This window comes from Engystomops pustulosus, chromosome 1, assembly GCF_040894005.1.
Source record: "Engystomops pustulosus chromosome 1, aEngPut4.maternal, whole genome shotgun sequence".
In the NCBI taxonomy this organism is placed as follows: Eukaryota; Metazoa; Chordata; class Amphibia; order Anura; family Leptodactylidae; genus Engystomops; species Engystomops pustulosus.
The window spans coordinates 40,908,118-40,935,614 of NC_092411.1; the positions used below are offsets into that span (position 1 = coordinate 40,908,118).

General features: G+C 43.5%; 2 protein-coding genes across 2 annotated transcripts in view; both read left to right on the forward strand.

The window, feature by feature from the left end:
- RASGRF2 (Ras protein specific guanine nucleotide releasing factor 2) overlaps positions 1-11,018 on the forward strand; it is a 161,107-nt gene extending 150,089 nt beyond the window's left edge. The window contains exons 21-27 of the mRNA XM_072139140.1: positions 747-850; positions 934-1,018; positions 3,612-3,809; positions 6,382-6,461; positions 7,025-7,142; positions 7,276-7,344; positions 10,074-11,018. Coding sequence (XP_071995241.1) covers positions 747-850; positions 934-1,018; positions 3,612-3,809; positions 6,382-6,461; positions 7,025-7,142; positions 7,276-7,344; positions 10,074-10,166 — 747 coding nt within the window. The 3' untranslated portion in view covers positions 10,167-11,018. The remainder of the gene's footprint in view (positions 1-746; positions 851-933; positions 1,019-3,611; positions 3,810-6,381; positions 6,462-7,024; positions 7,143-7,275; positions 7,345-10,073) is intronic.
- Positions 11,019-20,816: 9,798 nt separating this feature from the next.
- Positions 20,817-25,216, forward strand: ZCCHC9 (zinc finger CCHC-type containing 9). Its single transcript, XM_072139154.1, has 5 exons — positions 20,817-21,160; positions 22,304-22,454; positions 23,018-23,110; positions 23,956-24,021; positions 24,513-25,216. The coding sequence occupies exons 1-5, from the start codon at positions 20,885-20,887 to the stop codon at positions 24,626-24,628; spliced, it is 702 nt and encodes a 233-aa protein (XP_071995255.1). The 5' UTR covers positions 20,817-20,884; the 3' UTR covers positions 24,629-25,216.
- The last annotated feature ends 2,281 nt before the right edge of the window (positions 25,217-27,497 follow it).

Sequence of the window (27,497 nt, forward strand, 5' to 3'; positions counted from 1 at the left end):
ACTTCTGCCTTGCAGCACTGGGGTCCTGGGTTCGAATCCCACCCAGGTCAACATCTGCAAAGAGTTTGTATGTTCTCTCTGTGTTTGCGTGGGTTTCCTCCGGGTACTCCGGTTTCCTCCCACACTTCAAAACATACTTTTAGATTGTGAGCCCCATGGGGACAGTGACCAATTTGCCATGCTTTGTGCAGCGCTGCGTAATCTGTGTGCGCTATATAAATAAAGAATTATTATTATAACAGTATGTCAGTGTACTTGGTTAACAATCCTTCATCCTGGTTGCAGATTTCATTTGAATCAATTTCAGATGCTGTCAAATGACTCGTGGATATTATCCTTTTGCTATGTGAATTACCATACTCAGAACAAGTGGGAGGGAAGCTGTCAGTAGAAATTGACCTAATAAGCCACTACTAGTACCTTATCAAGAAGATTAGCACCTTCCAGATTAAGTATTTTATGGTCCAGTATGGTGGCATCATCCAGAAAATCAACTCTAAAATGTAAATTTGTTGTATAAAGTTAAGGAAGCGGAGAGTTTAGCATTGAAGTTGATGCACAGTGGAATATGTAGGCGGTTTAAAAGCAAAAATACAAAAACCTTTAAAAGTATGTATATTTTTTTTATAAGGCAGTGATGTAGGTGGTGTTACCTTTTTATGACTTTTTGTGTACAGGTCAGTAATGTATTTCTGTTTTGCCAGTTGTGCAGAATGTTAATGCACTGATGTGTTTTTTTGGTGCAGTCGGAAGGTCCCGCAGCAGAATGTTTGGATACGTTGTCGGCAATGGAACTAGCAGAGCAAATCACTCTTTTGGATCACATAGTCTTTAGAAGCATTCCATATCAGTAAGACATTCAGATTATTTCCTGGTTCCTGAGCTTTTAGAATAATGTATTCTATATATACTGAATCTGTGTCTTCTTACCAGAGAATTTCTTGGCCAGGGGTGGATGAAACCAGATAAAATCGGGAGGACACCATTTATAATGAAAACAAGCCAACATTTCAATAATGTGAGTATTTAGATCCGGATAAAATCTAAGAACCTTGGCATGGTACCATGAATCTAGAAAATGTGATTGTTTTTTTTTATGGATTGTTTTGCCAATATGAATTATTCCAAAAAAAAAACGGTGCAACAAAAATTCTCAAAGATTTTACGTCACTGAACCTCTCCAATACCATAACAACACTTTGTAGGTTCCACAGTAATTTTTGTCTTTGAGTCTTATTCTGTACTTGGCAAATGCTTACCTTACCTTTGTAGGTCACTGGTTTGGACAGTGATTGTCTATGTGATCATATCCTACATACCATGTAGTATGCGTCAGCCCCAGCCTCACCTGAGGAGGGCGGTCTGGGGAGCCTGCCCCAGCCTTGCCTGGAGGAGATCTGGTGCAGGCTCACCATATGAGTTGATGCACCTTCCCCAGCGTTGTCTTGGGGGTTCTGGTGCGCCAGCCCCAGCCTCACCTGAGGGGTCCGATGCATCAGCCATGGTTCACTCTGTAGGTTGAAACTTCTGATGAAGAAAAGGTTGTGTGCCTTTCTTTAATGCACAATTTAAAATGACTAGAATTGTCTCAATTGACTAAGTTAGCACAAAAAACAGGGGGTGTAATGATTTCCTGTATAAATTGATGTCTATTAACTCTATATACACCTAGGAGTTATTTATATGTATAACTCAAAATTTCGTACTCCTCCCTGGCTAAAACTACTCCTCAAAAATTGAGAACGTATTATTACCCTTCTAGAAAAATGTTAGTGCAACCTCTAGCTGCTAGAGTGACCAGAAAAGAGTCGCGGAGCTGGTGACTATTTTGTTGGAGATGGAGTTGGAGTCGAAGTTTGGGAAATTGAGGAGTTGAAGTCAGAGGTTTGGCTGACCAACTCCATGGCACTGAAATAAACCATAAATGTTAAAAAATTTAAGAAAAAACAGCATAAATATATATATATATATATATATATATATATATATATATATATATATATATCCCCAATCAGACCCACTATTGTTTTTTTATACTTTCATACCATTCTAAACTTTAAAAAGTGTTTAGTGTCACCTCAAAGGAAAACGATCCATCCTCTCTCATAATTACATGGATTTTCTGTAAGGTTTGTTTGCTATCACTCAGGGGCGTTGCTAGGGTCGCGAAAGATCTGGGGCACGGGCCCCAATGCATATGTACCAAATTTTCATTAGTGTGTCTTGTACATAACCCCCTTCACGTGTGGTTGTGCCAATAACAACTGTACCTAACAGCTACAGAAAACACAGGAGAAATCCCTACCTATTACACAAGGTGACGTGTAGTTGTTTCTCGACCTTCTCCATTAGGCCCGGCATCACCACGTCTCCTCTTCAGCCATGGGTCACCCCTGTGGAGTTTACCACACATAAATCTTATGAACTTATTTTCAAACACTTTCTCTCCTTCACTGTAAAGCCCCTGTCACACATACACAAGTTACAACTGGGCCAGGACTGCTGAAGAAGAGGTGGGAGTGTTCCTTACTCCTCCCCTCCCCATATGACGTCGTGCAGCCAGATTGTTCTTTCCAGAAAGATATTTTTTCCAGTGATGGCACGTTGGCGAAAAAGTGTGCTCACCATACCGGGGACTTCTGTGGCAGCTGTATGCCACCAAAAATGCCCCCTGTAATGTCCTCATAGCCCCAAAAAACTCCTCCGCAGCCCCCTGTACTGTCCTCATAGCCCCCAAAAAGGTCCTCTGCAGCACCTTTCATGTCCTCATAGCCCCCTTTCATGTCCTCATAGCCCCCTTTCATGTGCTCATAGCCCCTTTTCATGTCCTCCAGAGCCCCCTTTCATGTCCACATAGCCCCCTTTCATGTCCTCCGCAGCCCCCTTTCATGTCCTCCGCAGCCCCCTTTCATGTCCTCCACAGCCCCCTTTCATGTCCTCATAGCCCCCTTTCATGTGCTCATAGCCCCTTTTCATGTCCTCCAGAGCCCCCTTTCATGTCCACATAGCCCCCTTTCATGTCCTCCGCAGCCCCCTTTCATGTCCTCATAGCCCCCTTTCATGTCCTCCGCAGCCCCCTTTCATGTCCTCCACAGTCCTCTGTAATGTTCTCCACAGCCCCCCATTTCCTCATTAGCCCTCAGCTGTAGGTAACGTGCCCCACAGCCCCCCCCATGTCCTCATAACCCCTGTAGTAGTCCCCACAGTCTCCTCAATGTTTTTCACAACCTCCAAAAAGTTACCCCCCTTTCCCCTCCCCATGTCCTCATAGCCTCCAGCCACAAATAATTCCCCCCCCCCCCCCCATACACACAGAATTTAAAAAAAACAAAACATACTCACCCGTGTCTTCCCTCCGGCTTCTCGGAGGACTGCAGGAGTGAGGCGCGGTGACGTCATGACCCGGCGTCCTGCTCCCAGCAGCTGTAGTGAGCTGCTAGAAGCAGGAGACGCCGTGTAATTACCGCTGATTATCTTTTGATAATCTTTATCTTTTGACCCAGCGACGCCCCTGCTATCACTGAACGTGAACACTCTAACATTGGCATTGATAGTATACAACTGTACATTGCTCATAAATAACTAATTTTGTTACCTCTCGTCCTTTCTAGATGAGTAACCTTGTTGCCTCAGAGATCATGAGTCACCTTGATATCGCCTCCAGAGCGAGCTCCATTGAGAAGTGGGTGGTGGTGGCCGATATCTGCCGCTGCATGCACAACTACAACGGGGTGCTGGAGATCACCTCTGCCTTGAACAGAAGTGCAATCTACAGGCTCAAGAAAACATGGGCCAAAGTTTCTAAACAAGTAAGCCATTGAGAAAGTTATTGTGTAGAATTCACGTCTGCTGATGAGAAGTAATGTGTTTGTTTGTGATTGTTATTTTAGGGTATAGTCTGGGGATTGGTTACTTTTAACCACAATAAGCTGAGGACCACTAATGCAGTTATGTTGTCTGTTGCAATAAATGCCTGATAAACGTGGGTCCTACAATTACCTTCAGAATGTTATGACATTTCTATTTGTGTTGTTTCCTCTTATTTTATCTCTTTTGTTGTGGATAATCAAACCGTAGAGGCCTAGACTTACATGTATGCAGGGGCGTAACTACAGCGGTAGCAGCCGCTATGGGGCCCGCAGTGTCAGGGGGCCCCGTCATCCGACCTGACACAATAAAGAATGAAGCATGTGCACCATTATATCTATATTGTACTGCACATTGTCCAGCATAATATGTATATAACATATACTGTGATGTATATATGCAGTATCTGTGATGTGTATATGGTGTCTGTATACACTGTATGTGAGTGTTGCATATGGCACAGTATGTATGTGTATATGCACATGAGTGTATTAATATGTGATTGTAACTCGCATGTGTGAGTTTACTAATATATATATTTTTAAGTGGGAAGGGGGGCCCCATGCAGTAGCCTGCTAGGGGGCCCTCTCTCTCCTAGTTACGTCACTGCATGTATGGTTTGCTATATAGGCACGATTGAGGCTGTTACTACTATCTTGACTTTAGTGCCAATTGTTTTGGGTTTTCCTTATCTTCAGAATGTGAGTTGTTGCTCTTGTGAATGGAAAGGATGTACAGCATCGCTCTTTCTCTGTTGTCACAGAAGTGATAAAGTAGATTTTGCTTTTAAGCAATGGTAAAGGTTCCTAAGAGCTGGGGTCCCCCAACTGTTGATGATTGAATCGCATAACTCTCCAAAAACAGAAGTTCTTTTTCTCGTCTCCTCTCTGTACACTGCGCTGAATCCGGCAGGGACAATTATGTCATCACATTGTGCCAGCTGGATTCAGAGCTGTGTACTGTGCCACGTAGAGGAGAATCAGGAGGGAGGTGAGTATATCTAGGGTCTGTAAACAGAGGGACCTTATATGTTGAATGGCCTGTAGAAAAGGAGAAGTTTTCTGTGGTCCCCTCATTCTAATGCTCCATTTTCAATCATCCCCTCCTTATAAGGACAGGCCACATGAAGCCACCATCATACGGAGGGGATTGCTACAGAAAAGGGGGTACTACAAGGAGGGAGCTACAAAAAAGAGGACACTATACAGAGGAAGCTACAGAAACGGGGCCACTATAAGTAGGGAGCTACAGAAAAGGGGGAATTATAAGTTGGGAGTGTCAGAGGAAGTGGGGCTTTATATACGGTAGCATAGGAAAATTGCCTACTATTTATGTGCAATGTGAGTATGGATCACAATAAGTCCACACAGACCTGTACCAGCAGCTAAGATAGGGGTAACCAGTAAATCCCAGATACAAGAGATCAAAAAGAGGGGAACCTATCACTGAAACAGACCAAAGTCGGGTGCACCCGACTTTGGTCTGCACCCAGTGCACCCAAACTTTTGATTATTGGTGGTATATTTATATAGCAGAGGGCAGCACGGTGGCTTGGTGGTTAGCATTATAGCCTTGCAGTGCTGGGGACCTGGGTTCAAGTCCCAGGGCCTACATCTGCAAAGAGTTTGCATGTTTTCTTTGTGTTTGCGTGGGTTTCCTCTGGGTCCTCTGGTTTCCTCCCACACTCCCAAACATACTGGTAAGTTGATTAGATTGTGGGCCTCATTGTGGACAGGGACCAATTTAGCAAGCTCTGTTCAGCGCTGCGTAATCTGTATGCGCTATATAAATAAAGGAATTATAATAGCATCAAGGCCTCCAAGGGGGTGGGGGTAGCCCACTTTGCAGGAATATAAAGGGTAGGGTTATGTGCAGGCTCATTGTGGGTCTTGCAAACTTACTTCACATCCTCTGTGACCTACCACTGGTCCCTGGAAAATCATTGCAACTAGGCTGTGATTTAAAAAAATGGTTGGGGACCACAGCCTTAAAGACGGCTTAGAAAAGAGCCACTCATTCCTGTCAACCTGCATTTGCAAACAGAGGAGTGAAAATATATAGAACTACAAGAACTACCTATTGTACTTTCCTGTTAACCAGCACCAAAATACGTTTTATTTTATGTATTCTCTTTAATAATTTAGCATCTTCTTGTGTATTCATTCACAGCTACAGCTAATGTAGCTTTCAGAATCGTGATATTGGTGGCCTATAAGGATAGGCCATCGGTTTCAGATCTACGGGGTTCAACTCTCGTCTCCCCTTCTGACTTCAGGTGGATACTTTGTAGGTGACACTGCATCAATGTGGAATATTCAGTATCCAAGCAGTTCCCCCTAACCAGCTGATGGTGACAGTACCAACAGATCTGATATTGATATCTTAACAATAAGTATTGTCTATTTTTGTCTATTTTTATTCCTGCTACCCAAAAACTATAGACAACTTCTAATTGTAATTTACGGTAATAATTTTCTTTACTTAACAGTTTCAATTGTATTTTCTCTGTTTCAGACTAAAGCGCTTATGGACAAACTTCAGAAGACTGTCTCATCGGAAGGGAGATTCAAAAATCTTAGAGAGACTCTTAAAAAGTATGTTTAATTTCCAAGCAAGTAACCAAGTTCACACCTGCATTTGGCAGCTTTTGTTCCATTTACCATTATTAAATAGTGACCAAAATAGTGCAGAAGCTCAAGGTGCGGTCACACGTGGCGTTTGCAATACATTTGTATACATGTATGTACAGGCGGTCCACTACTTAAGGACACCCGACAGACGGGTTACAGACGGACCCCTCTGCCCACTGTGACCTCTGGTGAAGCTCTCTGGATGCTTTACTATAGGCCCAGGCTGCAATAATCAGCTTAAGTGTCTGTAATGAAGCTTTATTAACAATCCTTGGTCCCATTACATCAAAAAATTTTGAAACTCCAATTGTTACCTGGGGGAAAAAAAAAAAATTTGTCTGAAGCTACAATTATAAAATATACAATTTCGACTTACGTACAAATTCAACTTAAGAACAAACCTACGGACCCTATCTTGTATGTAACCCGGGGACTGCCTGTATGTATGTGTGTGTGCCTCCATTTTCTAGCTCTATATGTACCTGGATAACCATATGACATTATTCTATATTCTGCATGCTTTGCAGCTGTAACCCGCCTTCTGTACCCTACCTGGGAATGTACCTAACTGACTTGGCGTTCATTGAGGAGGGCACACCGAACTTCACTGAGGAAGGCCTTGTAAATTTTTCAAAGATGAGAATGGTCAGTAAATTTTCATAATATCATGAAATGATTAGGTTTTAGTCAACAATATCAAACTTTATTTTTGGTCTTTTGATGCCCTTTATTTTATTTTATTCTATTCATTTTATTCATTATTTATTTTGTTTCGTAGATATCACATATTATCCGAGAAATTCGCCAATTCCAGCAGACCCCTTACCGGATAGAGCATCAGCCTAAGGTAACAAGTCTTTGGGAAACATGTTACAATGTATTGGTATAAGTAACAATTAAATAATTCATGCCTGGGAAAAAGATACATATATATCAGCGATGGTGAACCGTTTAGACGCTGAGTGCCCAAACTACAGCCAAAAACCCATTTATTTTTCAGCAATTTAATCAGAAAATTATTTTTCTCTCCACCACCACAATGTTCAGTTGTATTGGCTCCTTGAGGACACCAATCCTATTGAAAAAGGAAGGGAAATTCAGATTATCATTGTAGCTTCACTGTAGGGTCCCTTTAAACCGGAACAATTTGGGGGCAGGAGCTCCAATGATAATCCAGCCATGTCCACACCTGCTTGCGCCTTCTGCAGTCCCAAGAGACCCACAAAGTGTTGCTTTAATATAGGGCTGAAGGCATCACATTCTGGGCTACCCAAGACTACAGGAGTGTCTGAACCTGTCTGGCGAACTCTGTGCTGGGGTGACGGCCTGGGTGCCCGAAAAAAGGGCTGTAAGTGGGACCTCTGTCGCCCATATCATAGGTTTGTTATCTCTGATATATATAATACACATGGGCAGACTAGTCCTGTTACTGTACCATTACTTCTTCTTGCACAATAAAATAAATAGGAACACTAAGGGAATGTCCATCCTTGCATGGAAATTTTTCTTTTCTCTAATACAAATAGAAAACTGTCAAAATTTTGTCAATAGGAAAATAGTAATTTGTCAAACTTCAAACTTTGTGTTTGAATATCAGTGGGAAGTTAACCTCGTCCTGCCCTCATATTACCTTCTTCCTGTCCTTGAATTTCTTGTAGCATTCCAAAGGTGTATATAAGTAAAAAGCAGAAGAAAGTAAGGACTACAGGGTCAGATTACTCGTGTAGTCTGTTACCATGGAGACAATATTCTTTTAGATGTATTAGTACAGTGACCGGTGCTGTGATGGTGACCTTCATGTTCCCTTTCCATATGGTTCTCATGGATCAGGAAATAAAAGCTGTTAATTGTTTTATGAACAGTTGTACATTTTTTAATATAAATTCTGTATATATTAAATTTCCCATGATGTTCACCATCTCTGCGTGCTGTCATTTAAAGGAACCTAAAATGATTGCTTCTAGTGGATGCAACTCTACCCTGATTATGTGATATAGTGTTATGTCTATAGGATTTCCAAAGGTGAAAATGTACTATGTGCACCTGAACACAAGTGGGCAAATTTACGGACTGGTGCACTCTTGACTGGCACTATAGTTTGTCATTTGAATGCAACTTGCCACAAAACTATAGAAGATTCACATAGATTGATGATAGGCTGCTCATCACAACAAAGCTCACAATATTTCACTTTGCAGAAAATCAATAGATCTTTTTTTTTGGGACACTGGTTGAACAATTGGTGCATGCAGGGCCAGATTATAGGCGGGGCTCCTGGGGCCCCCACCATCTTGCCCCCCAGGGGGCCCCCACCAACCTTAATCTGGCCCTGGGTGCATGGCTTAATAAACATCAACCTCATTCATTTCTGTGTAGGGGTGACATATAACCGGGCAAGTTGCATTCAGTGACCACTGACTTTTTAAAAAACTCTTCACAAAATAAATTGTACAAGTGAGTACAAGAAGCTCTCCACTGTCCGCACTGTATGGAGGTGCTGGATCAGAGGATAATATTCTCATAGGCTTCATGCACAAAACTGTGTGTGGACCTGTCATACAGATGCACAATTTTCTGCTGATTGATCCCAAAATGAGGGAAGTGGTGAAGAGCTCTCACTTCCTGCCCCTGCCTACGCCTGGGATCCGGTCCCGGTGAGGAGACGGCCATGTACACTGAGACACTGAGAAGATATTTATAACACACCCCCTTCGCCTCCGCTCCAGCACCTCTTCTCTGATAATGGAGAGGATTACAATGGTCAGATACGGGGATGATATCATAATCTCAGCAACCCTAAAGATATTCCAACTGCTGCTAAATCCATGAAGCAGCCCCTAAATTACGGTATGTTCATCACCACATGTGTGAGGTGGTGATAGGTACTTTGTCTGCCTGGCTAGAAAACAGAATTCAGCAGACACTGGGGCACGTTTACTTACTCGTCCACTGGAGTTCAGCGATCATGTACTGTGCTTCGATTCACTAAGATTGTGCGCCTGATATCCTGCATGTGTCGCTTCCCCGCTCAGGTCCGCCGGAGTTCACCTTCTTCTTCCCGGTGTATGTAATTGCTTGATCTTGCGACACAATTTGAAAGTTAAATCCCGCACTTAGTCCGAATCAGGTGGATCGTCTGATGGCACGGCCCCCGATTTCTGTCACATGAAAGCCAGCGCCGCTGCGCCACAATCCGATCACGTGCGACACAATCCCCAGTTTAATACCTGTCCCAGCCGCGCTAAACCCGACATCGGAAAGTCTGAAAAGTGTTTTAACGGACCCTTAGTAAATAGGCCCCAGTGAGTTCTAGCAGCTACATCTGCACCCTCAGCACAGAGACCACTGCAAATATTAGAAAGAAGAAGGAAGGTGGAAAAGTCACAAATGTTCAGCAATGGTGTTAGTGTTCAGGTCTACGCTGAGTTACTTAGAGGTAGCTATAAAGATGCCTCATGCTTATTTATGCTTATACCGCAATAAATCAGATTATTGATGTATATGTTATGTGTTGCGAGCCAAAGATTTTTGTACAAAAGTACAATGTGACCTTTTTTTCTTCTTTTTGTTATTAAGGTTACTCAGTTTCTGTTGGATAAGTCGCAGATCTTGGATGAAGATACTCTTTATGAATTATCGTTAACAATCGAACCAAGGCTTCCAGCATGAAGAGTTTTAGTGTGCGTGTTTGGAGGCAACACAATGCCTTCTCGTCACAAACCGAATTATGCATGCCGTGCCTGGCAGAGCGCCGAAGAACGACACCCTTTCTGTGGACGAAGACAGTGCCGTAGGTGCTTAATAGCGAGTATGGGGGATCAGAACTAAAACAAGCCTGACGTCTGGGGGCATTGTGCCGGTCAGATATTAATATTATCAGAGGAACCACAATGAAGGTGGACCTCACCCTGACGGCTTGAGGAACTGGTGTTTGAGGATGAAGACCTGAGATGGTCATAGGAGAGAATAGACTGAGCCATCTGTAACGTGCTATGTTATCAGACCACATCTGTAGGGGATTGTCGGGACTAGTCAAGTGACACTGTCTTGTATTGCAGTACAAAGCTCAAATATCCAAGTGAAATATTTGCATGGAGAAATACTGTACATTACCATTATGTCATCATGAAGAGATGGAGAAGAAGTGGAGCTTCAGCTTCTCTGTCTTCTATAACCCGTGTCTATAGGAAGGAGGAAAACGGACAGAACTTCCATATTTTCAAGCTTGTGTAAAGAATTGCTATGAGCAGCCAGCATTGTCTTATGTCTTATTATACATTTTACATGATGGTTCTAAGTACTGAGCATCTCCGAGCAGCTGCCACCTGCATCATTACTTTTGTATTGTACCTACCTGTGGGTATAGGAGAGTTATTGCACTGCCTGGCAAACATAGATGTGTAACAGTGTGTATTGTCTTTTACTCCTTCTTTTGCTAATTATTGATGCCATTCAATAGTTGATGCCCCAGAGGGTGTCATATGTGGTTTGCAATTTTTTGTTCTTTTTTTTTTGGGGGGGGGGGGGTGCTGTTTTGGGCTTTTTAATTATTTTTTTTTGTGGCACAACTATTTCTATTTAATTACTTTCTTGCTTGCTTTAAGAATATGTATCTGAATGATTTGTACAGCTCGAGTTAAGTGTATTCATTATTTTTATGAAGATATTATCATCCCCCGTAGAGAGATATCAAGCGTGGAAAATTCAACACGTATATTCCAAAAATCATATGACACAAAAAAATTTATTTCACACAACTCTGTAAATATTGTTGCTGTATTTTATTATGGTTGCCTGGCCGCTTTTTTAAATGATTTGACAAAAAGGGTCCAGAATGTCGTAATAAAACTAAGGAGTTGATATTTTTCTGATTCTCTGCTGCTCCCATTGTAATGCAGTCTAGGATTCCTACTTTCTCAGCAGACTACACATGGAAGACTACACACGGTAGCAGGTTAAGGCTACATTCACACGGCCGCTGGGGGGCGTATATATGGGCGCCGTATATACCTCATATATACATCCCCCATTGGCCGGCAACGCTCACCCCTTCCTCCTCTCTGATGTGCCGACGTCTGCCCGCCGTGCTATGGTACACGTTCATCTGAATGTAGCCTAATATAGGACACAACCTGTTTTTGTTTCAATTTTTTACCCCCACTTTTAAAATTCCATCACTTATTTTTAGATTTCCGTGTAAAGAATTTCATAAGGGCTTGTTTTCAGTGTAACAAATCATACTTGCCAGTGATGATTATAATTAATGTTTCATGCCATGTACCAGGAAACTGGAAAAAATTTCCAGATGTGGTGAAATTGACAAAAAAAAAAAAATTGTGCCATTTTCTAATGGGTCCTATTTTTACATCTTTCACAGTTCGATCCAATAATACTTCCCCTATATTCTTAGCGCTCTGCGCCGTAGCTGTACTGCGCTGAGTCCCGCGATTAGCGCTCAGCGCAGTACAGCTACGGCGCAGAGACGATGCCGGTTCAGCGCTGTATAGCAGCTGAACCGGCATCGCTAGCCGCGGGATTTCAGCGGTAATCTACCGCTGACATCCCCGGCTAACACCCGCGGTCAGAGTGGGCTCCGATCGCGGGTGTTTAACCCGTTAAATGCCGCGGTCAACGCGACCGCGGCATTTAACATGCCTTCTGGGGGTCTTTACCCCACGATCGCCCCCCCCGCACCGTTTTCAGGGGGGCCGATCGCTGTTTTGGCTCCTCTGGGGTCCGATCGGGACCCCAGAGAAGCCTTGGAGGGTTTACCTTTAAGATGGCGTCTGTGACGTCATCTTAAAGGCAAAGTGTCAGCCTATGCATCTGCATAGGCTGGCACTGATAATACCCTGCAATACATTAGTATTGCAGAGTATTATCAAGAACAAGCAATCAGATGATTGCTTGTTCATATCCCATGGTGGATCAAGTAAAAAAATGTAAAAAAAAAGGTTTTTCAATAAAAAATTACTTTATAAATCACTAAAAATGCCCATAAGCCAGAAAACATATAAAGAGACATATAACGCTCAAAAAAGTCTAAATCATAACACAAACCCCACATATATAGTATCACCGCGTCCGTAACAATCCATAGAATAAAACTAAATAACTATTGAACCCATATGATGAACGCCGTAAAAAAAAAACGTCAAAACCCGCCAAAAAATATGATTTTTACCTATTATATCCCACTAAAAATGCAATAAAAAGTGATCAACAAAACATATGTACTCCAGAATGATATTGTTGCAAAGAACAACATGTCCCGCAAAAAACAAGCCATCAACCAGCTCTGTAGCCAAAAACGTAACAATGTTATGCCACTTGGAAGACGGCGATGCAAAAATGATAGATTTTTCCCCACATTAGGGTTTTATTTGGCAAATTTAGTAAAACATAAGAAAAAATATTAATGTCTGGTATCCCCGTAATCGTATCGACCCATAGAATAAAGATAACATGATTATTAGGATATACGGTGAACACGGAAAAAAAAAAAAGTAAAAAATCCAGTACAGAATTGATGCTTTTCTACTCATGACCTCAAAAAAAGTTCCAAAATTTTCAACAATAGGTGATACCATCCCCAAAATGGTAACACTGGAAAAAGCATCTCGTCCCGCAAAAAAAATGCCGTCACATGGCCCAAATAACAGAATAGCGAAAATTTTATAGCCTTCAAAAGGGGGCAACCAGAAAACTAAAATCCTGGCAGCTGCAGGGTGCTCCTTCCCTTCTGCGCCTCGCTGTGCCCCCATAACACAAGTAACGGCCACGTGTGGGGGGTCGCTGCATTCAGGAGAAATTGTAGAACAAATTTTATGGTGAGTTTTCTCTTTTTATCTTTTGGAAATGTGTAAATTTTAGGGCTAAATGAACGTATAACCGACAAAATTTGATAAATTTGAAATTTCTAAATTTCACCGCCATTTTGATTCAATTACTATGAAGATCTCAAGGGGTTAACAATCTTTGTAAAAGCTGTTTCTGATAGTTTGAGGGGTGCAGATTTGAAAATGGGTTGGTTATATAGGGGGTTTTGTTGCTAAATATGTAAAATTTGATTTCAAACAGTATTTATCCCCAAAATAGTCAATTCCGAAAATACGGAAAATCGCTATTCGATTTGTAGGCCGCGTGACGTCAAAATAAATTATCCAAACATTTCAAAAATTATGAAAATGTAAAGTAGACAAATGGGAAATGTTAATCTGCAAGTTATTTAGGTGGTAAATCTATCTGCCTGAAAACGCGGTGATTTAGAATTTCGAAAATGGCAAATTTTTCTAAAAATTCATCATTTTTTTCTTTTTTTTGTAAATAAACGCAAAACTTATCTGCCAAAATTTACCACTAAAATGAAGTACAACATGTGGGGAAAAAACAATCTCAGAATCGCTTTGATAAGTAACAGCGTTCAAAAGTTATTACCACAGGAAGAGACACTGGTCAAATTTCAAAAAAAAGTTGCGAGCCTTAACCTGCAAACAGGCTGCGTCCTTAAGGGGTTAATGATAATTCTTTATTTATATAGCGCCTACAGATTACGCAGCGCTGCACAAAGCTAGCCAAAATGGTGATGGAGATAACAAATTTTCTATAAATTTGTGTTGTTTAATAGATTTTAAAAAGTTCTTCATTCTTCACAAAAAAGAGCCATTTTCTGAGGCCAATAACTTTTACGTATTTCTGTGTACAAAGCTGTGTAAAGTCTAATTTTTTTGAGGGATGAGATGACATTTTGGGGACTGCACGACCTTTAGATCACTTTTTATTTAAATTTTTATGTGTTGCAAAATGGCAAAAAAGTCTCTCAATTTGGGGACTATTTTCCATTATGGGGTTCACCACTGAGAATAAGCATTTTTATATTTATATAGATCGTACATTTTGGGACGGGGCGATACCTGACATGTTTACAATTTAATTTGTTTATTTTTATGTCAGTTCTAAGGAATAGGGGTGATTTTTTTTTACATTTTATTACTGTATTTTTAGACGTTTAGAAGTTATTGTAGTTGGTCTAACTGATCATGACATATAATGCAATACTTCTGTATTGCAGTATATGGGGATTTTTTCAATGATCAGTTATTTCTGTTGGTGAACCGCATATACGAAAGATAACATGCAAGTAAAAAAATTTACTTAAGAGGTTGTAGAGTCCCCAAAATGGTAGTAATAAATGTCAGCTTGACCCGCAAAAATTGATACACAGCTTGGTACCCTGAAGTATAGAAAATGTATTGTGCTCAGAAAATGGTAAAACAAATAGAAAGATTTGGATTTTGGAAATGAATTTAAGAATAAAGAACATTTACAGTGTAGAGCTCACAAGAAAAAGGCGCAAATGCATTTTCTGATTTTACTGCATTTGGAATTGAAACTCATTTGGATAGAAAACACCTGGCAAAAGAAAGCCAAAAAGAAGCCTTATAGCACACAAGCGAAAACAGTTCGGAAAATTGGTAAATTATAGTACTGCGTACAGAGACATCCAGTTAAAGGGAACCTGTCATCGGTTTTTACCATTAAACCCAACTTCAGTTTTTATACTGTGTCACAAGTGCATGTTTTCTTTTCAGCCAAGTCACCGTGTAACACAGCTCAGCTCCTTCATCCGCCTCCTTCAGGAATTCTCTTCAGCAAGTCACACAGCCAATTTCTCACCCAACTCCCTCATTGCCCCCTCCCTCATTTCTTATGGAGGGTGAATGAGGGAGAGCAGAGAGACGTTGCCCCTGGTGACTCAGTGAGTCTCCTGGCAATGTGCCAGCAACTTGTTTAAACGTATGGGGCACAGTATGAAGACTTCTGTGGAAATCTGTCATTAGGTTTAATGGGGAAATTTTATGACAGGTTCCCTTTAATAAAAATGTATATTTTCTTAAGCTGGTGCCTTATGGCAAGTACATAAACAGATCAAAAATGTAATAAAAAAATTGTACTAAAAAGATCAAACAAGAGTAAAAAAAATATGACAATGTTGTAGTCCACAAGGCCTTACATATTGTACCCACTAAATTATGCCGGGCCCCTGATAATTAAATATGCAAATCCTTCCATAATTAGAATATGTTCAGTCCATCCCAAAGAATATATAGTGCCCCCCCCCCCCAAAAAAAATAATTTTAATACGTCACACCTCCAAATTACTTCTGTAAGGTTTCTCCGTGTCCCAGCACCTGATACAGCGATGGGACACTGGTCGGGTGGATGTCCCTGGCTGGCCGCAAGCTGCAAGAGAGTAGCTCACTGCCCCTGTAAACAAACAGGGGCACGGGCCGAAGAGAGTTTGGTGCGGGGCACTGAGAGCGTCACACAAGGTAAGCATGAGTTTTTGGGGTTTTTTTGCAGCCCAGTCCCTGAACCGTTTTTTATTTTTTTTAACTTAGTCTTGGACAACCCCTTTAATCATATTATACAGGATGGCGCCCCTCACCTCTCCAAAATCCCCCAAAAATTATAATTTCATTGTATACAATGGCTCCCAGAATTATAGTACATACAGCATCCCACCTAAATTATTAATTTGATTACAGTGTTGCGCATTTATTGATCTGATGCAAGGAATCGCCTCCCGTGGCACAGGACTCTGCACTGCCCATGTGAAACTACCCTAATTCTGAACAAAACCACATACCCAATTACAAGAGGGTGTTTACACAAAGGCTGCTTGTCACCAAGTGCAGTACAAGAAAACACTCCAAGCGCAGGAAGGATTTCCTGGCCCAAGCCTTGTATCGCTGGACTGAACTCAGCATGTCAGGTCAGTTCAGTAATCCAAAGTTTGGACAGGGAAATCCAACCAGAACACTAATCACTTTGCTCGCACTCCAAATGCTTGTGGGTAAGCGACCATATGCAACCACATTATTTAGGTTTTGCTCTTTTCATTACCCCTCTAAGTCAAATTGTAGTTGGAAATTATTACCGTATATACATGAGTATAAGGCGAGTTAAATGTGCTGAAAAACTGTAACTCGGCTTATACTCGAGTCAAGAAAAAAAACTGTACTCACCTTCCGACGCAGGCACCATGAAGTCAGCCGCATGCAGACATTCTAATGTGTGCGCCGGCCGACGTCATGGCGCCTGCGATGGACAGCGGGGAGACACAAAGCCAATGCCGCAGCCACGATAGATAGAAGAGGACCTGCCGGGGGCATCGGAAGGTGAGTACACTGTTTATTTTTTCCCTACAGGCATTATATTGGGGGCAGGGGCTGGGAGGCTATATACTACAGGGGCTGGTTATATACTACAGGGGGCTGGCAGGCTATATACTACAAAGGCTGGCAGACTATATGCTAGAGGGGGCTGTCAGGCTATACGCTACAGGGGGCTGGTAGGCTATATACTACAGGGGGCTGGCAGGCTATACACTACAGGGGGCTGGTAGGCTATATACTACTGTGGGCTGGCAGGTTATATACTAAAGAGGGCTGGCAGGCTATATACTACAGAGGGGTGGCCAGCAATATACTTAGGGGACTGGCCGGCTATATACCACAGGGGACTTGCTGGCTATATACTGGGGGGCTGTCCAGCCATATACTTAGGGGACTGGCAGGCTATATACTAGAGGGGCTGGCAGGCTATATACTACAGGAGGCTGGCAGGCTATATACTGGGGAGCATGCCCTGGCTGGCTATATACTGGGGAGGCTGTGACCAATGCATTTACCACCATCGGGTTATACTCGTGTCAATAGAGTAATACGGTAATTGAAATTATTCTTCTTGGTAATTCTTTTCTACATAACACAATTTTAGGGCCTAGTTATTATTTATTTGTAGATTGAGGATATAACATATAAATCTTCACTACAGACATACACTCACCAGCCACTTTATTAGGTACACCATGCTAGTAACGGGTTGGACCCCCTTTTGCCTTCAGAACTGCCTCAATTCTTCGTGGATTAAACAAGGTGCTGGAAGCATTCCTCAGAGATTTTGGTCCATATTGACATGATGGCATCACACAGTTGCCGCAGATTTGTCAGCTGCACATCCATGATGCGAATCTCCCGTTCCACCACATCCCAAAGATGCTCTATTGGATTGAGATCTGGTGACTGTGGAGGCCATTTGAGTACAGTGACCTCATTGTCATGTTCAAGAAACCAGTCTGAGATGATTCCAGCTTTATGACATGGCGCATTATCCTGCTGAAAGTAGCCATCAGATGTTGGGTACATTGTGGTCATAAAGGGATGGACATGGTCAGCAACAATACTCAGATAGGCTGTGGTGTTGCAACGATGCTCAATTGGTACCAAGGGGCCCAAAGAGTGCCAAGAAAATATTCCCCACACCATGACACCACCACCACCAGCCTGAACCGTTGATACAAGGCAGGATGGATCCATGCTTTCATGTTGTTGACGCCAAATTCTGACCCTACCATCCGGATGTCGCAGCAGAAATCGAGACTCATCAGACCAGGCAATGTTTTTCCAATTTTCTACTGTCCAATTTCGATGAGCTTGTGCAAATTGTAGCCTCAGTTTCCTGTTCTTAGCTGAAAGGAGTGGCACCCGGTGTGGTCTTCTGCTGCTGTAGCCCATCTGCCTCAAAGTTCGACGTACTGTGCGTTCAGAGATGCTCTTCTGCCTACCTTGGTTGTAACGGGTGGCGATTTGAGTCACTGTACCTTTCTATCAGCTAGAACTAGTCTGTCCATTCTCCTCTGACCTCTGGCATCAACAAGGCATTTCCGCCCACAGAACTGCCGCTCACTGGATGTTTTTTCTTTTTCGGACCATTCTCTGTAAACCCTAGAGATGGTTGTGCGTGACAATCCCAGTAGTTCAGCAGTTTCTGAAATACTCAGACCAGCCCTTCTGGCACCAACAACCATGCCACGTTCAAAGGCACTCAAATCACCTTTCTTCCCCATACTGATGCTCGGTTTGAACTGCAGGAGATTGTCTTGACCATGTCTACATGCCTAAATGCACTGAGTTGCCGCCATGTGATTGGTTGAATAGAAATTAAGTGTTAACGAGCAGTTGGACAGGTGTACCTAATAAAGTGGCCGGTGAGTGTATATGATATATCAGTAGTGACACCCTGAATTTATTCTCTTACATGTATGGATCTTCAATTGATATTAAAAGAAATAGCTCCAGGCACTGTGACTGTGGTAATCTTCTTATTTTTGTTATCCATGGCCTCCTTCCTTCTAAATTCAAGTTTTAAAATTATGCTGATAAGCCTGAAGGCTGGGGGTGTTGCACTGTCTCACCCTCTCCTTCCTAATTTAACTGCCATCATTTTGCAACTCTACCTTTCTCTCAGTTCTTCCCGGATGCAGAGGCACGGAAGCCCTGCCACACCGCTTCCAGAATCTATTTTATTTGTTTGGGATCACTGAATTTTCGACAGTTCAAATAAATATACCAGTTAATATACGTCACCTGCCGTCATGAGAGGAAGGAAATAGAAAACGATAATAGAAAATCATATAGTCAATCATTGTACCGCTATTTGAAATTGGTTTTGCTATTGGACAGTTTTCAGCAACCTGTAACTGAGCCCGTCAGTGATAGATATATTTATTTGGAACCAATGCAGAATGGGGGCTGATAAAAAGTGAAAAAGTGAAAATGTAAAGGTCTGAATACCTTCTGAATCCATTGTAAATGAATTTTCCTTCAGATTTTATTTATTGTTGTTTTAACACTAGCAATCAACACATATTATTCATTGCATTCTTTCAAAATACTGCTCACCACCTAGACTGCCAAAGTGTGAAACAAGAGTCAAGGTAGTCAGATACGACACTATGTACAATCTTCTCAGCTGCTCCTGCCCTATAACATGCTGTCTGCAGATAGGACACTATGTACAATCTGCTCAGCTCCTCCTGCTCTATAACATACTCCCTGCAGATAGGACACTATGTACAATCTGCTCAGCTTTTCCTGCTCTATAACATGCTGCCTGCAGATAGGACACTATGTACAATCTGCTCAGCTCCTCCTGCTCTATAACATGCTGCCTGCAGATAGGACACTATGTACAATCTTCTCAGCTTCTCCTGCTCTATAACATGCTGCCTGCAGATAGGACACTATGCACAATCTCCTCAGCTCTTCCTGCTCTATAACATGCTGCCTGCAGATAGGACACTGTGTACAATCTGCTCAGCTCCTCCTGCTCTATAACATACTCCCTGCAGATAGGACACTGTGTACAATCTGCTCAGCTTCTCCTGCTCTATAACATGCTGCCTGCAGATAGGACACTATGTACAATCTGCTCAGCTTCTCCTGCTCTATAACATGCTCCCTGCAGATAGGACACTATGTACAATTTGCTCAGCTCCTCCTGCCCTATAACATGCTGTCTGCAGATAGGACACTTTGTACAATCTGCTCAGCTTCTCCTGCTCTATAACATGCTGCCTGCAGATAGGACACTGTGTACAATCTGCTCAGCTTCTCCTGCTCTATAACATGCTGCCTGCAGATAGGACACTATGTCCAATCTTCTCAGCTTCTCCTGCTCTATAACATGCTGCCTGCAGATAGGACACTATGTACAATCTGCTCAGCTTCTCCTGCTCTATAACATGCTGCCTGCAGATAGGACACTATGTACAATCTGCTCAGCTTCTCCTGCTCTATAACATGCTCCCTGCAGATAGGACACTATGTACAATTTGCTCAGCTCCTCCTGCCCTATAACATGCTGTCTGCAGATAGGACACTTTGTACAATCTGCTCAGCTTCTCCTGCTCTATAACATGCTGCCTGCAGATAGGACACTGTGTACAATCTGCTCAGCTTCTCCTGCTCTATAACATGCTGCCTGCAGATAGGACACTATGTCCAATCTGCTCAGCTTCTCCTGCTCTATAACATGCTGCCTGCAGATAGGACACTATGTACAATCTGCTCAGCTTCTCCTGCTCTATAACATGCTGCCTGCAGATAGGACACTGTGTACAATCTACTCAGCTCCTCCTGCTCTATAACATGCTGCCTGCAGATAGGACACTATGTGCATGCTGCCTGTAGCTCAAATTGCATAAATATTACCGATCTACAGGGCCATTATGTCTGTGGATAATGTTTTGTGAGACTATTCTTTCAGCTGTTGTCAGGAATTGAAGAACAATGGACGTCGATAGTTGTGTAAGTTAAATCTGTCAGACTAGATGAACAGTGTCCCTGTCACGCAGTACAGGAAGCTTTCAGTGTAAAATAAGGCACAACACATCGGGAAATGTGGGGTATGGGTTTGTTTTCCAGCAACAAACATGGCCGCCGACTACCATAGGTAGCATAGAAAAGCACTTCCGGGGCAGTGATGAGGCAACATCCGGGTCGTTTATACCCTCATGCTGGTTATCCTGTAGTAAAGTTGTCATGACTCGCTGGGCTCGGCCGGGACAGAGCAATACCGCATCTGGGAACCGCAAAGTGCATGCGGCGACTCCATGGGAAGATCTGCACAAGGGATCCGGCCCGGCCAAGAGGACAGCGGCCAGTGCCGGGAGCGCGCCCCCGCACAAGAAGAAGAAGGCGGCCTATGTGAACGAGGACGTAAATGGCTTCCAAGCTATGCAGAAGGAGCTGGAGAGGAAGGAGCAGCGCAGTGAGGACAGGAGGGTGAAGAGACAGCAGAACAAGAAGAGCAAGATGGTGAGGACGAGTGCCCGGCTATCATACCTCCCGGTACCGGTGCCCGGCTCTCATACCTCCCGGTACCGGTGCCCGGCTCTCATACCTCCCGGTACCGGTGCCCGGCTCTCATACCTCCCGGTACCGGTGCCCGGCTCTCATACCTCCCGGTACCGGTGCCCGGCTCTCATACCTCCCGGTACCGGTGCCCGGCTCTCATACCTCCCGGTACCGGTGCCCGGCTCTCATACCTCCCGGTACCGGTGCCCGGCTCTCATACCTCCCGGTACCGGTGCCCGGCTCTCATACCTCCCGGTACCGGTGCCCGGCTCTCATACCTCCCGGTACCGGTGCCCGGCTCTCATACCTCCCGGTACCGGTGCCCGGCTCTCATACCTCCCGGTACCGGTGCCCGGCTCTCATACCTCCCGGTACCGGTGCCCGGCTCTCATACCTCCCGGTACCGGTGCCCGGCTCTCATACCTCCCGGTACCGGTGCCCGGCTCTCATACCTCCCGGTACCGGTGCCCGGCTCTCATACCTCCCGGTACCGGTGCCCGGCTCTCATACCTCCCGGTACCGGTGCCCGGCTCTCATACCTCCCGGTACCGGTGCCCGGCTCTCATACCTCCCGGTACCGGTGCCCGGCTCTCATACCTCCCGGTACCGGTGCCCGGCTCTCATACCTCCCGGTACCGGTGCCCGGCTCTCATACCTCCCGGTACCGGTGCCCGGCTCTCATGCCCCAGGTGCCCGGCTCTCATGCCCCAGGTGCCCGGCTCTCATGCCCCAGGTGCCCGGCTCTCATGCCCCAGGTGCCCGGCTCTCATGCCCCAGGTGCCCGGCTCCCATGCCCCAAGTGCCCGGCTCCCATGCCCCAAGTGCCCGGCTCCCATACCCCCCGGTACCGGTGCCCGGCTCTCATAACTCCCGGTACCGGTGCCCGGCTCTTATACACCAGGTGCCCGGCTCTCTGCCCCTCCCCCCCCCCCCCCCGCTACCGGTGCCCGGCTCTCAGACCCCCCCCCCCCCCGGTACCGGTGCCCGGCTCTCAGAGTTTCTTTGTCTTGTGTTATCTTGGTCTAGTTGCATATCACAGGTATCTGATATGGGGTCCCCCTCCTATATTTGCTGATGGGTAACTCTGCCTTTTATTTCTTCCAGGTCTGCTTCCACTGCCGCAAACCCGGTCATGGCATGGCTGATTGCTCGGAAGCCCTGAGATGCCAGGAGATGGGCACAGGAATATGTTTCCGCTGTGGATCCACGGAGCACGAAGTCAATAAATGCAGAGCCAAAGTGGATCCAGCACTTGGTACATGTGAGGGCTTCTTACATGCAGAATGTGAGGGGCAGTATAAGTTGGGATGAGCCACCTGACACAGAATTGCTGATGACCAATTTCCCCAATTGTTTTCTATTTTCAGCAATATCAGAATGGCGCAGGTCTGTTTTGAAGCAGTTACAGCTCTCCAGTGTGTGCTACTTCAGCTGCACAGGCCTGTGATGTAATATCCGTCAGTCTCACCGTCTGTAGTTTAGTCCCAATTAATTGAATGGGAATGAGCTGCAATACCAAGCACAGCCACTATAGAATGCATGGCGCTTTGCTTTGTGGAGTGTATAGTAGCCTCAGTGCTTAAAACGTGAATGTAATATATGTATATAATGTTTAGGTAGCATGTGTCATACATTGGCAGATATCCCCAAAATTTTGGGAGGGGGTTCCAGTTGCAAGGAATTAAACCGCCGTTAACTTTGACAAACAAATGCCCAAAGAGGTAAATAAGTGGTACTAGACATAGATACATTTTTGGTTGGAATTAAAGATCAGTGGAAGTTTGTTGATCGTCTTATGGAGGCATTTTATCTTTGCAGGAGAGTTTCCATTTGCAAAATGTTTTATATGTGGAGAGACCGGACACTTGTCGAGGTCGTGCCCAGACAATCCAAAAGGCCTTTATGCACAAGGTAGGTATTAATAAGGGTTTGGGGGGGTGGGGGTATTTCTCTTGACAGAAGGGGTGATTTAAAGGGAACCTGTCAGCAGAGGGCCATTTTAAGCTGATGACAGGTAACACAGATACAGTAATGTATATCCCACACAAGTTTAAACTTTAGCAAACTAAAAGATTTGCAAATTAGCTGGCTCTCTGCCAAATTGCTCCATGACATCCCTTCTCGATCTTCTCCTGATGTCAGCTCACCACAGCAGACCGTTCTAGCCCTTGCCCGGTGAGCCCTTTGCGAGGCAGTGAGGCGCTGGAGGTACACAGACTCCATAGTGTGGATGCCATAGGGTCAGGGCTGAGAAATCCGTCAGGGAGCCAGGTAAACTTCTATAAGGGTTATTTCGCTATAAGGCACAGATATTTTAAAACGTGTGATTTATGCTTTTCTGTTTCTGGGTTAACATGTCATCAGCTAAAAATGCTCCTGTGGTGACAGGTTCCCTTTAAAATGAATCTCTTCTTGGTTTTGACCATTTATCACCGTTACATTACAGCAGTGACTGCTAGCAGAGGCGACGAGCTGTACCGTGTTTAGGCCTCCGTTATTCTGCAGTTCTGTCCAATTTTACACTCAAATAATGAAAAACATTAAAAGTCTACTGACATCCATAAACATTATGAAGTATCCGTACTTTTTTACTGTGACAGTCAGTAGCGGCTTATTGAGTATTTGTAACAACAATGGAAACCAATGTTTTTTTGTTTTCTTTTACTTTTCACCTGCAGTTTTACTCTATGTTCCATATGTTGCGTCTTGCTATTGGGGTATTGACTGATGTTATAACATTTTCTTCTTCCTGATAGGTGGAAGCTGTAGGGTTTGCGGCTCTGTTGAGCATTTTCAGCGGGACTGTCCGGAGAATAAAGCAGGTGAGAAGGCATTGCTACAGGTAGCAGTAACAACAAATAGTGCCCGAGCAATAACAACATCATGGAGGCTTAAAAGGGTTTTCCCACAACTAAAGTTAGGCCCTAATCACAGGATAGGACCTTACTGGCTGATCAGTGGGGGTTTCAGTGCTGAGACCCCCACAGATCACGAGAACGAGGGGTCCGATGTACCTCTCGTTGCCCTGTCAGATTAATGGAACAGACGGCCGCGCATGACCGTTCTGCTCCATTAATCTCTATGGAGCTGACAGAAATTGCTGAAAATCAGCACTTAGACCCCACTTATCAACAAGTTAGGCCCTATCCACAGGACACCCTAACTTTAGTTTGTGGGAAACCCTTTAATGCAAACCGATTCATAACATGCATATAGTTACATTGTGAATGCCCAATGGCTAGATGTCTTATCAATTTAGTTTTGGAAAATACTCCCATTTTCTTTCTCTTTAATATTTTTGTTATCATTCCAGCTCAAATCACAGTCAGCAGATGGTCCAGCGGGATGAGTGCAGATCATGAAGATGTTCCTGTGCAAACAAAAGTGAATAAACCACCAACTAAAGTGCCCAAAGTTGTCACATTCTGACCTGGTCTCCATTCTGAAAACATGGCTTACATGGAACTAGAACTTTCAAGCCAAAAGGACCTGGATCCTGGATTTTATATAATATACTACACTTGTCGTCCATGGGGATTCTTGAGAGATCCCTGAAACAAAAGGATCCCATTGTGCATCATTGGGATAGGCAATCAGATTGTGTTTTCCAGAGGGTAAAGGCATGTATGATATTTTCTCATATCTATTTTCATTGGTGAACAGTGTGGATTTATTCTCTGCACAAAACTAACAATGGTGTAAGGTCTTTCTACAGGGGAACAATTTCCCAAAACAAGCAGCAGCTACAAGTCAGAAAGTGCTTCTATACTATTCACTGATCTCCCAGAAAATGTTTCACAAGACTATCATAGCCTTTTCGATGCTTTGGGTAACATCACCAATGTGACTCTCTGTAGATCACAGTGTTGGTCAGGTCCTTGGATCATTTTGTTTTTTTGCATGGAGTAAATCCTAATAATGCAAAGGTAACGTGTTGTGGACTGACTTTTTGTACATGGATAATGATGTTACTACCACAAAGACATCACACAGTGTAAATAAAAAAATATCCCTTGACACGATTCTGTTATTCTGTTTACATGAACATAGTAAATATACCTGTATATCCTTATAAGTATCATTGAGATGGCCACATGTATGGTCTGCTTAAAGGAAACCTACCATTCGATTTCATGCAGTATGAAGCAAACATACCTTGAGAATGCTGTAAATACACTGACGCAGGATCATATCTGGTTTAATCCCTGAGCTCAGTGCTTTTGCTGAAAAAACAATAACATTCAGGACCTTGGGAAAGCTGGGTCAGGCTGACTGCCTAGATAAACGCATTACGCGAAGCTTATAATTACAAATAGAGGTTAGTCAAGACAGGACTAATCAACCTGAGCTGGATCACTTGTACACAGCAGCTGGTGGATGGTGCAGCAATTGATAATTCTGCCTTCAGGGTGCAGTCACACATCATGTTTAAAAACTCATTGCAACGGCTGAAGAGAGATTTGCCTAATTAAACAGCTGTTAACACTGGCATTTACAAAACGCAAATGTTAACGTACGTGTTAACATTGCGTTTAATTAGGCAAATCTCTCTTCAGCTGTTGTAATTCATTATTAAACACGTGTTAAACGCGATGTGTGACTGCACCCTCAGGCACAACACAGGGATTACATCATTCTCTCCTGCAGTGAATAACTCGCATGCTAGGAGAAGTGCTGAAGGAGCCATAGAAGCAACAGAGCTTCATTATCATAATGTTATATCTGTTTTGTCAGCAAAACCACTCAGCTCAGGGACTAACCAAGATATGATCGTAAAATTTCACTCTAACCGGAGCTCATAGATAATTTGTCGATCTTCTATCCAGCAATATACAATTCCTCTTTATTTGCACACTACTCCAACCAGAGATCACTCTTGGGAATAAGCCACAATTCAAACACGAAACCACTGCGTTTTCTCTTTCGTCCCAATCTCCTCCATTAACCTATATGTAAGAGACATATCCGGACATAGTGTACACAGTTTCAGCAAATAAAAAAAAATGTATTTTCAGTTCTACTCGCATTAAACACGGAAAATGCGCATATCAAAATTTATCCACAAAGACGCCAATCGCTGCCCTACCCAGGGTTTCGCCTCTCAGCGTCTTCCGGGGCATGATAGGCGTCCGTCCTCTACTTCAATTTATACACAATCCAGAACACAGGACTCAAATAAAATCACGGCTCATAGAGACTTGTAGCATTGCCATGTGTAATGATATCCAATGGCCTGCAGATGGCAGGCTATTACATGTCATCATTAAAATTGCTATATACTGCAATTGCATTATATACAGTAGCATGAGCTATCAGACCCTGTAGGTGGGTCTGATTGTAGCCAGTGGAGGAGAATTTCACTCATTGGGGCAGATTTACTTACCCGGTCCGTTCGCGATCCAGCGGTGCATTCTCTGCGGTGGATTCGGGTCCGGCCGGGATTCACTAAGGTAGTTCCTCCGCCGTCCACCAGGTGTCGCTGCTGCGCTGACGTCCGCCGAGGCCCGCTGGAATGCCCTGAAATTCACCGGCCTATACCTGGTGAAGGTAAGTGTAATTTTCGCTACACATTTTTTGTTTTAAATGCGGCGGTTTTTCCGAATTTTCGTCCACGTCCCCCCATTTCCATCGCGTGCATGCCAGCGCCGATGCGCCACAATCCGATCGCGTGCGCCAAAATCCCGGGGCAATTCAGGGGAAATATTCGGGTAACACGTCAGGAAAACGCGAATTGGGCCCTTAGTAAATGACCCCCATTGTGTTCTTTTAAGTGTTTTTTAGTGTATATCAATAACATTAGGATTTTTTTTATTCTGTAGTTTATCGAAGTGGTTTATGACACTAGCTCTGGTACAAAAACGTTACATGAATTCTGGTGTTTCACCATATATTCGGGACTAATCGATGGACTAAATGTGATGAAAAAATTTTATATCTTTATCAGTGTCTTTCGTATGTCACTGTATATACTTTATACAGTATACACCCTACTAGTACATATACTAAACTATCTAAATTGTCCTAAATTGTAGCTTATAGCTGGAATAGAAAAAAAACAACAACAACAACATGTTTTGCCCTTAGTAGAAGGGCTCCTTAGGGGAAATTGAATGTATATTAGTTCAGGACATACAGTATTACCACAGTGGGATTGTAGCAAGATTATTTAAATCACCTATACAAAGTAGTGTTAATAAAAACAAAAACCTTAGAAACATAACCTGTAAAAGAACAAGTGATGAGAAAATGGTGTATGAAAACCTAGTATAGAGGGGGGGGGGGGGGACACTGTAACAGT

Coding starts and splice junctions, on each gene's coding strand:
- ZCCHC9 (XM_072139154.1), top strand. CDS start 20,885: ATGACTCGCTGGGCTCGGCCGGGACAGAGCAATACCGCATCTGGGAAC. Junction 21,161..22,303: donor AGAACAAGAAGAGCAAGATG/GTGAGGACGAGT, acceptor TATTTCTTCCAG/GTCTGCTTCCACTGCCGCAA. Junction 22,455..23,017: donor CAAAGTGGATCCAGCACTTG/GTACATGTGAGG, acceptor TTATCTTTGCAG/GAGAGTTTCCATTTGCAAAA.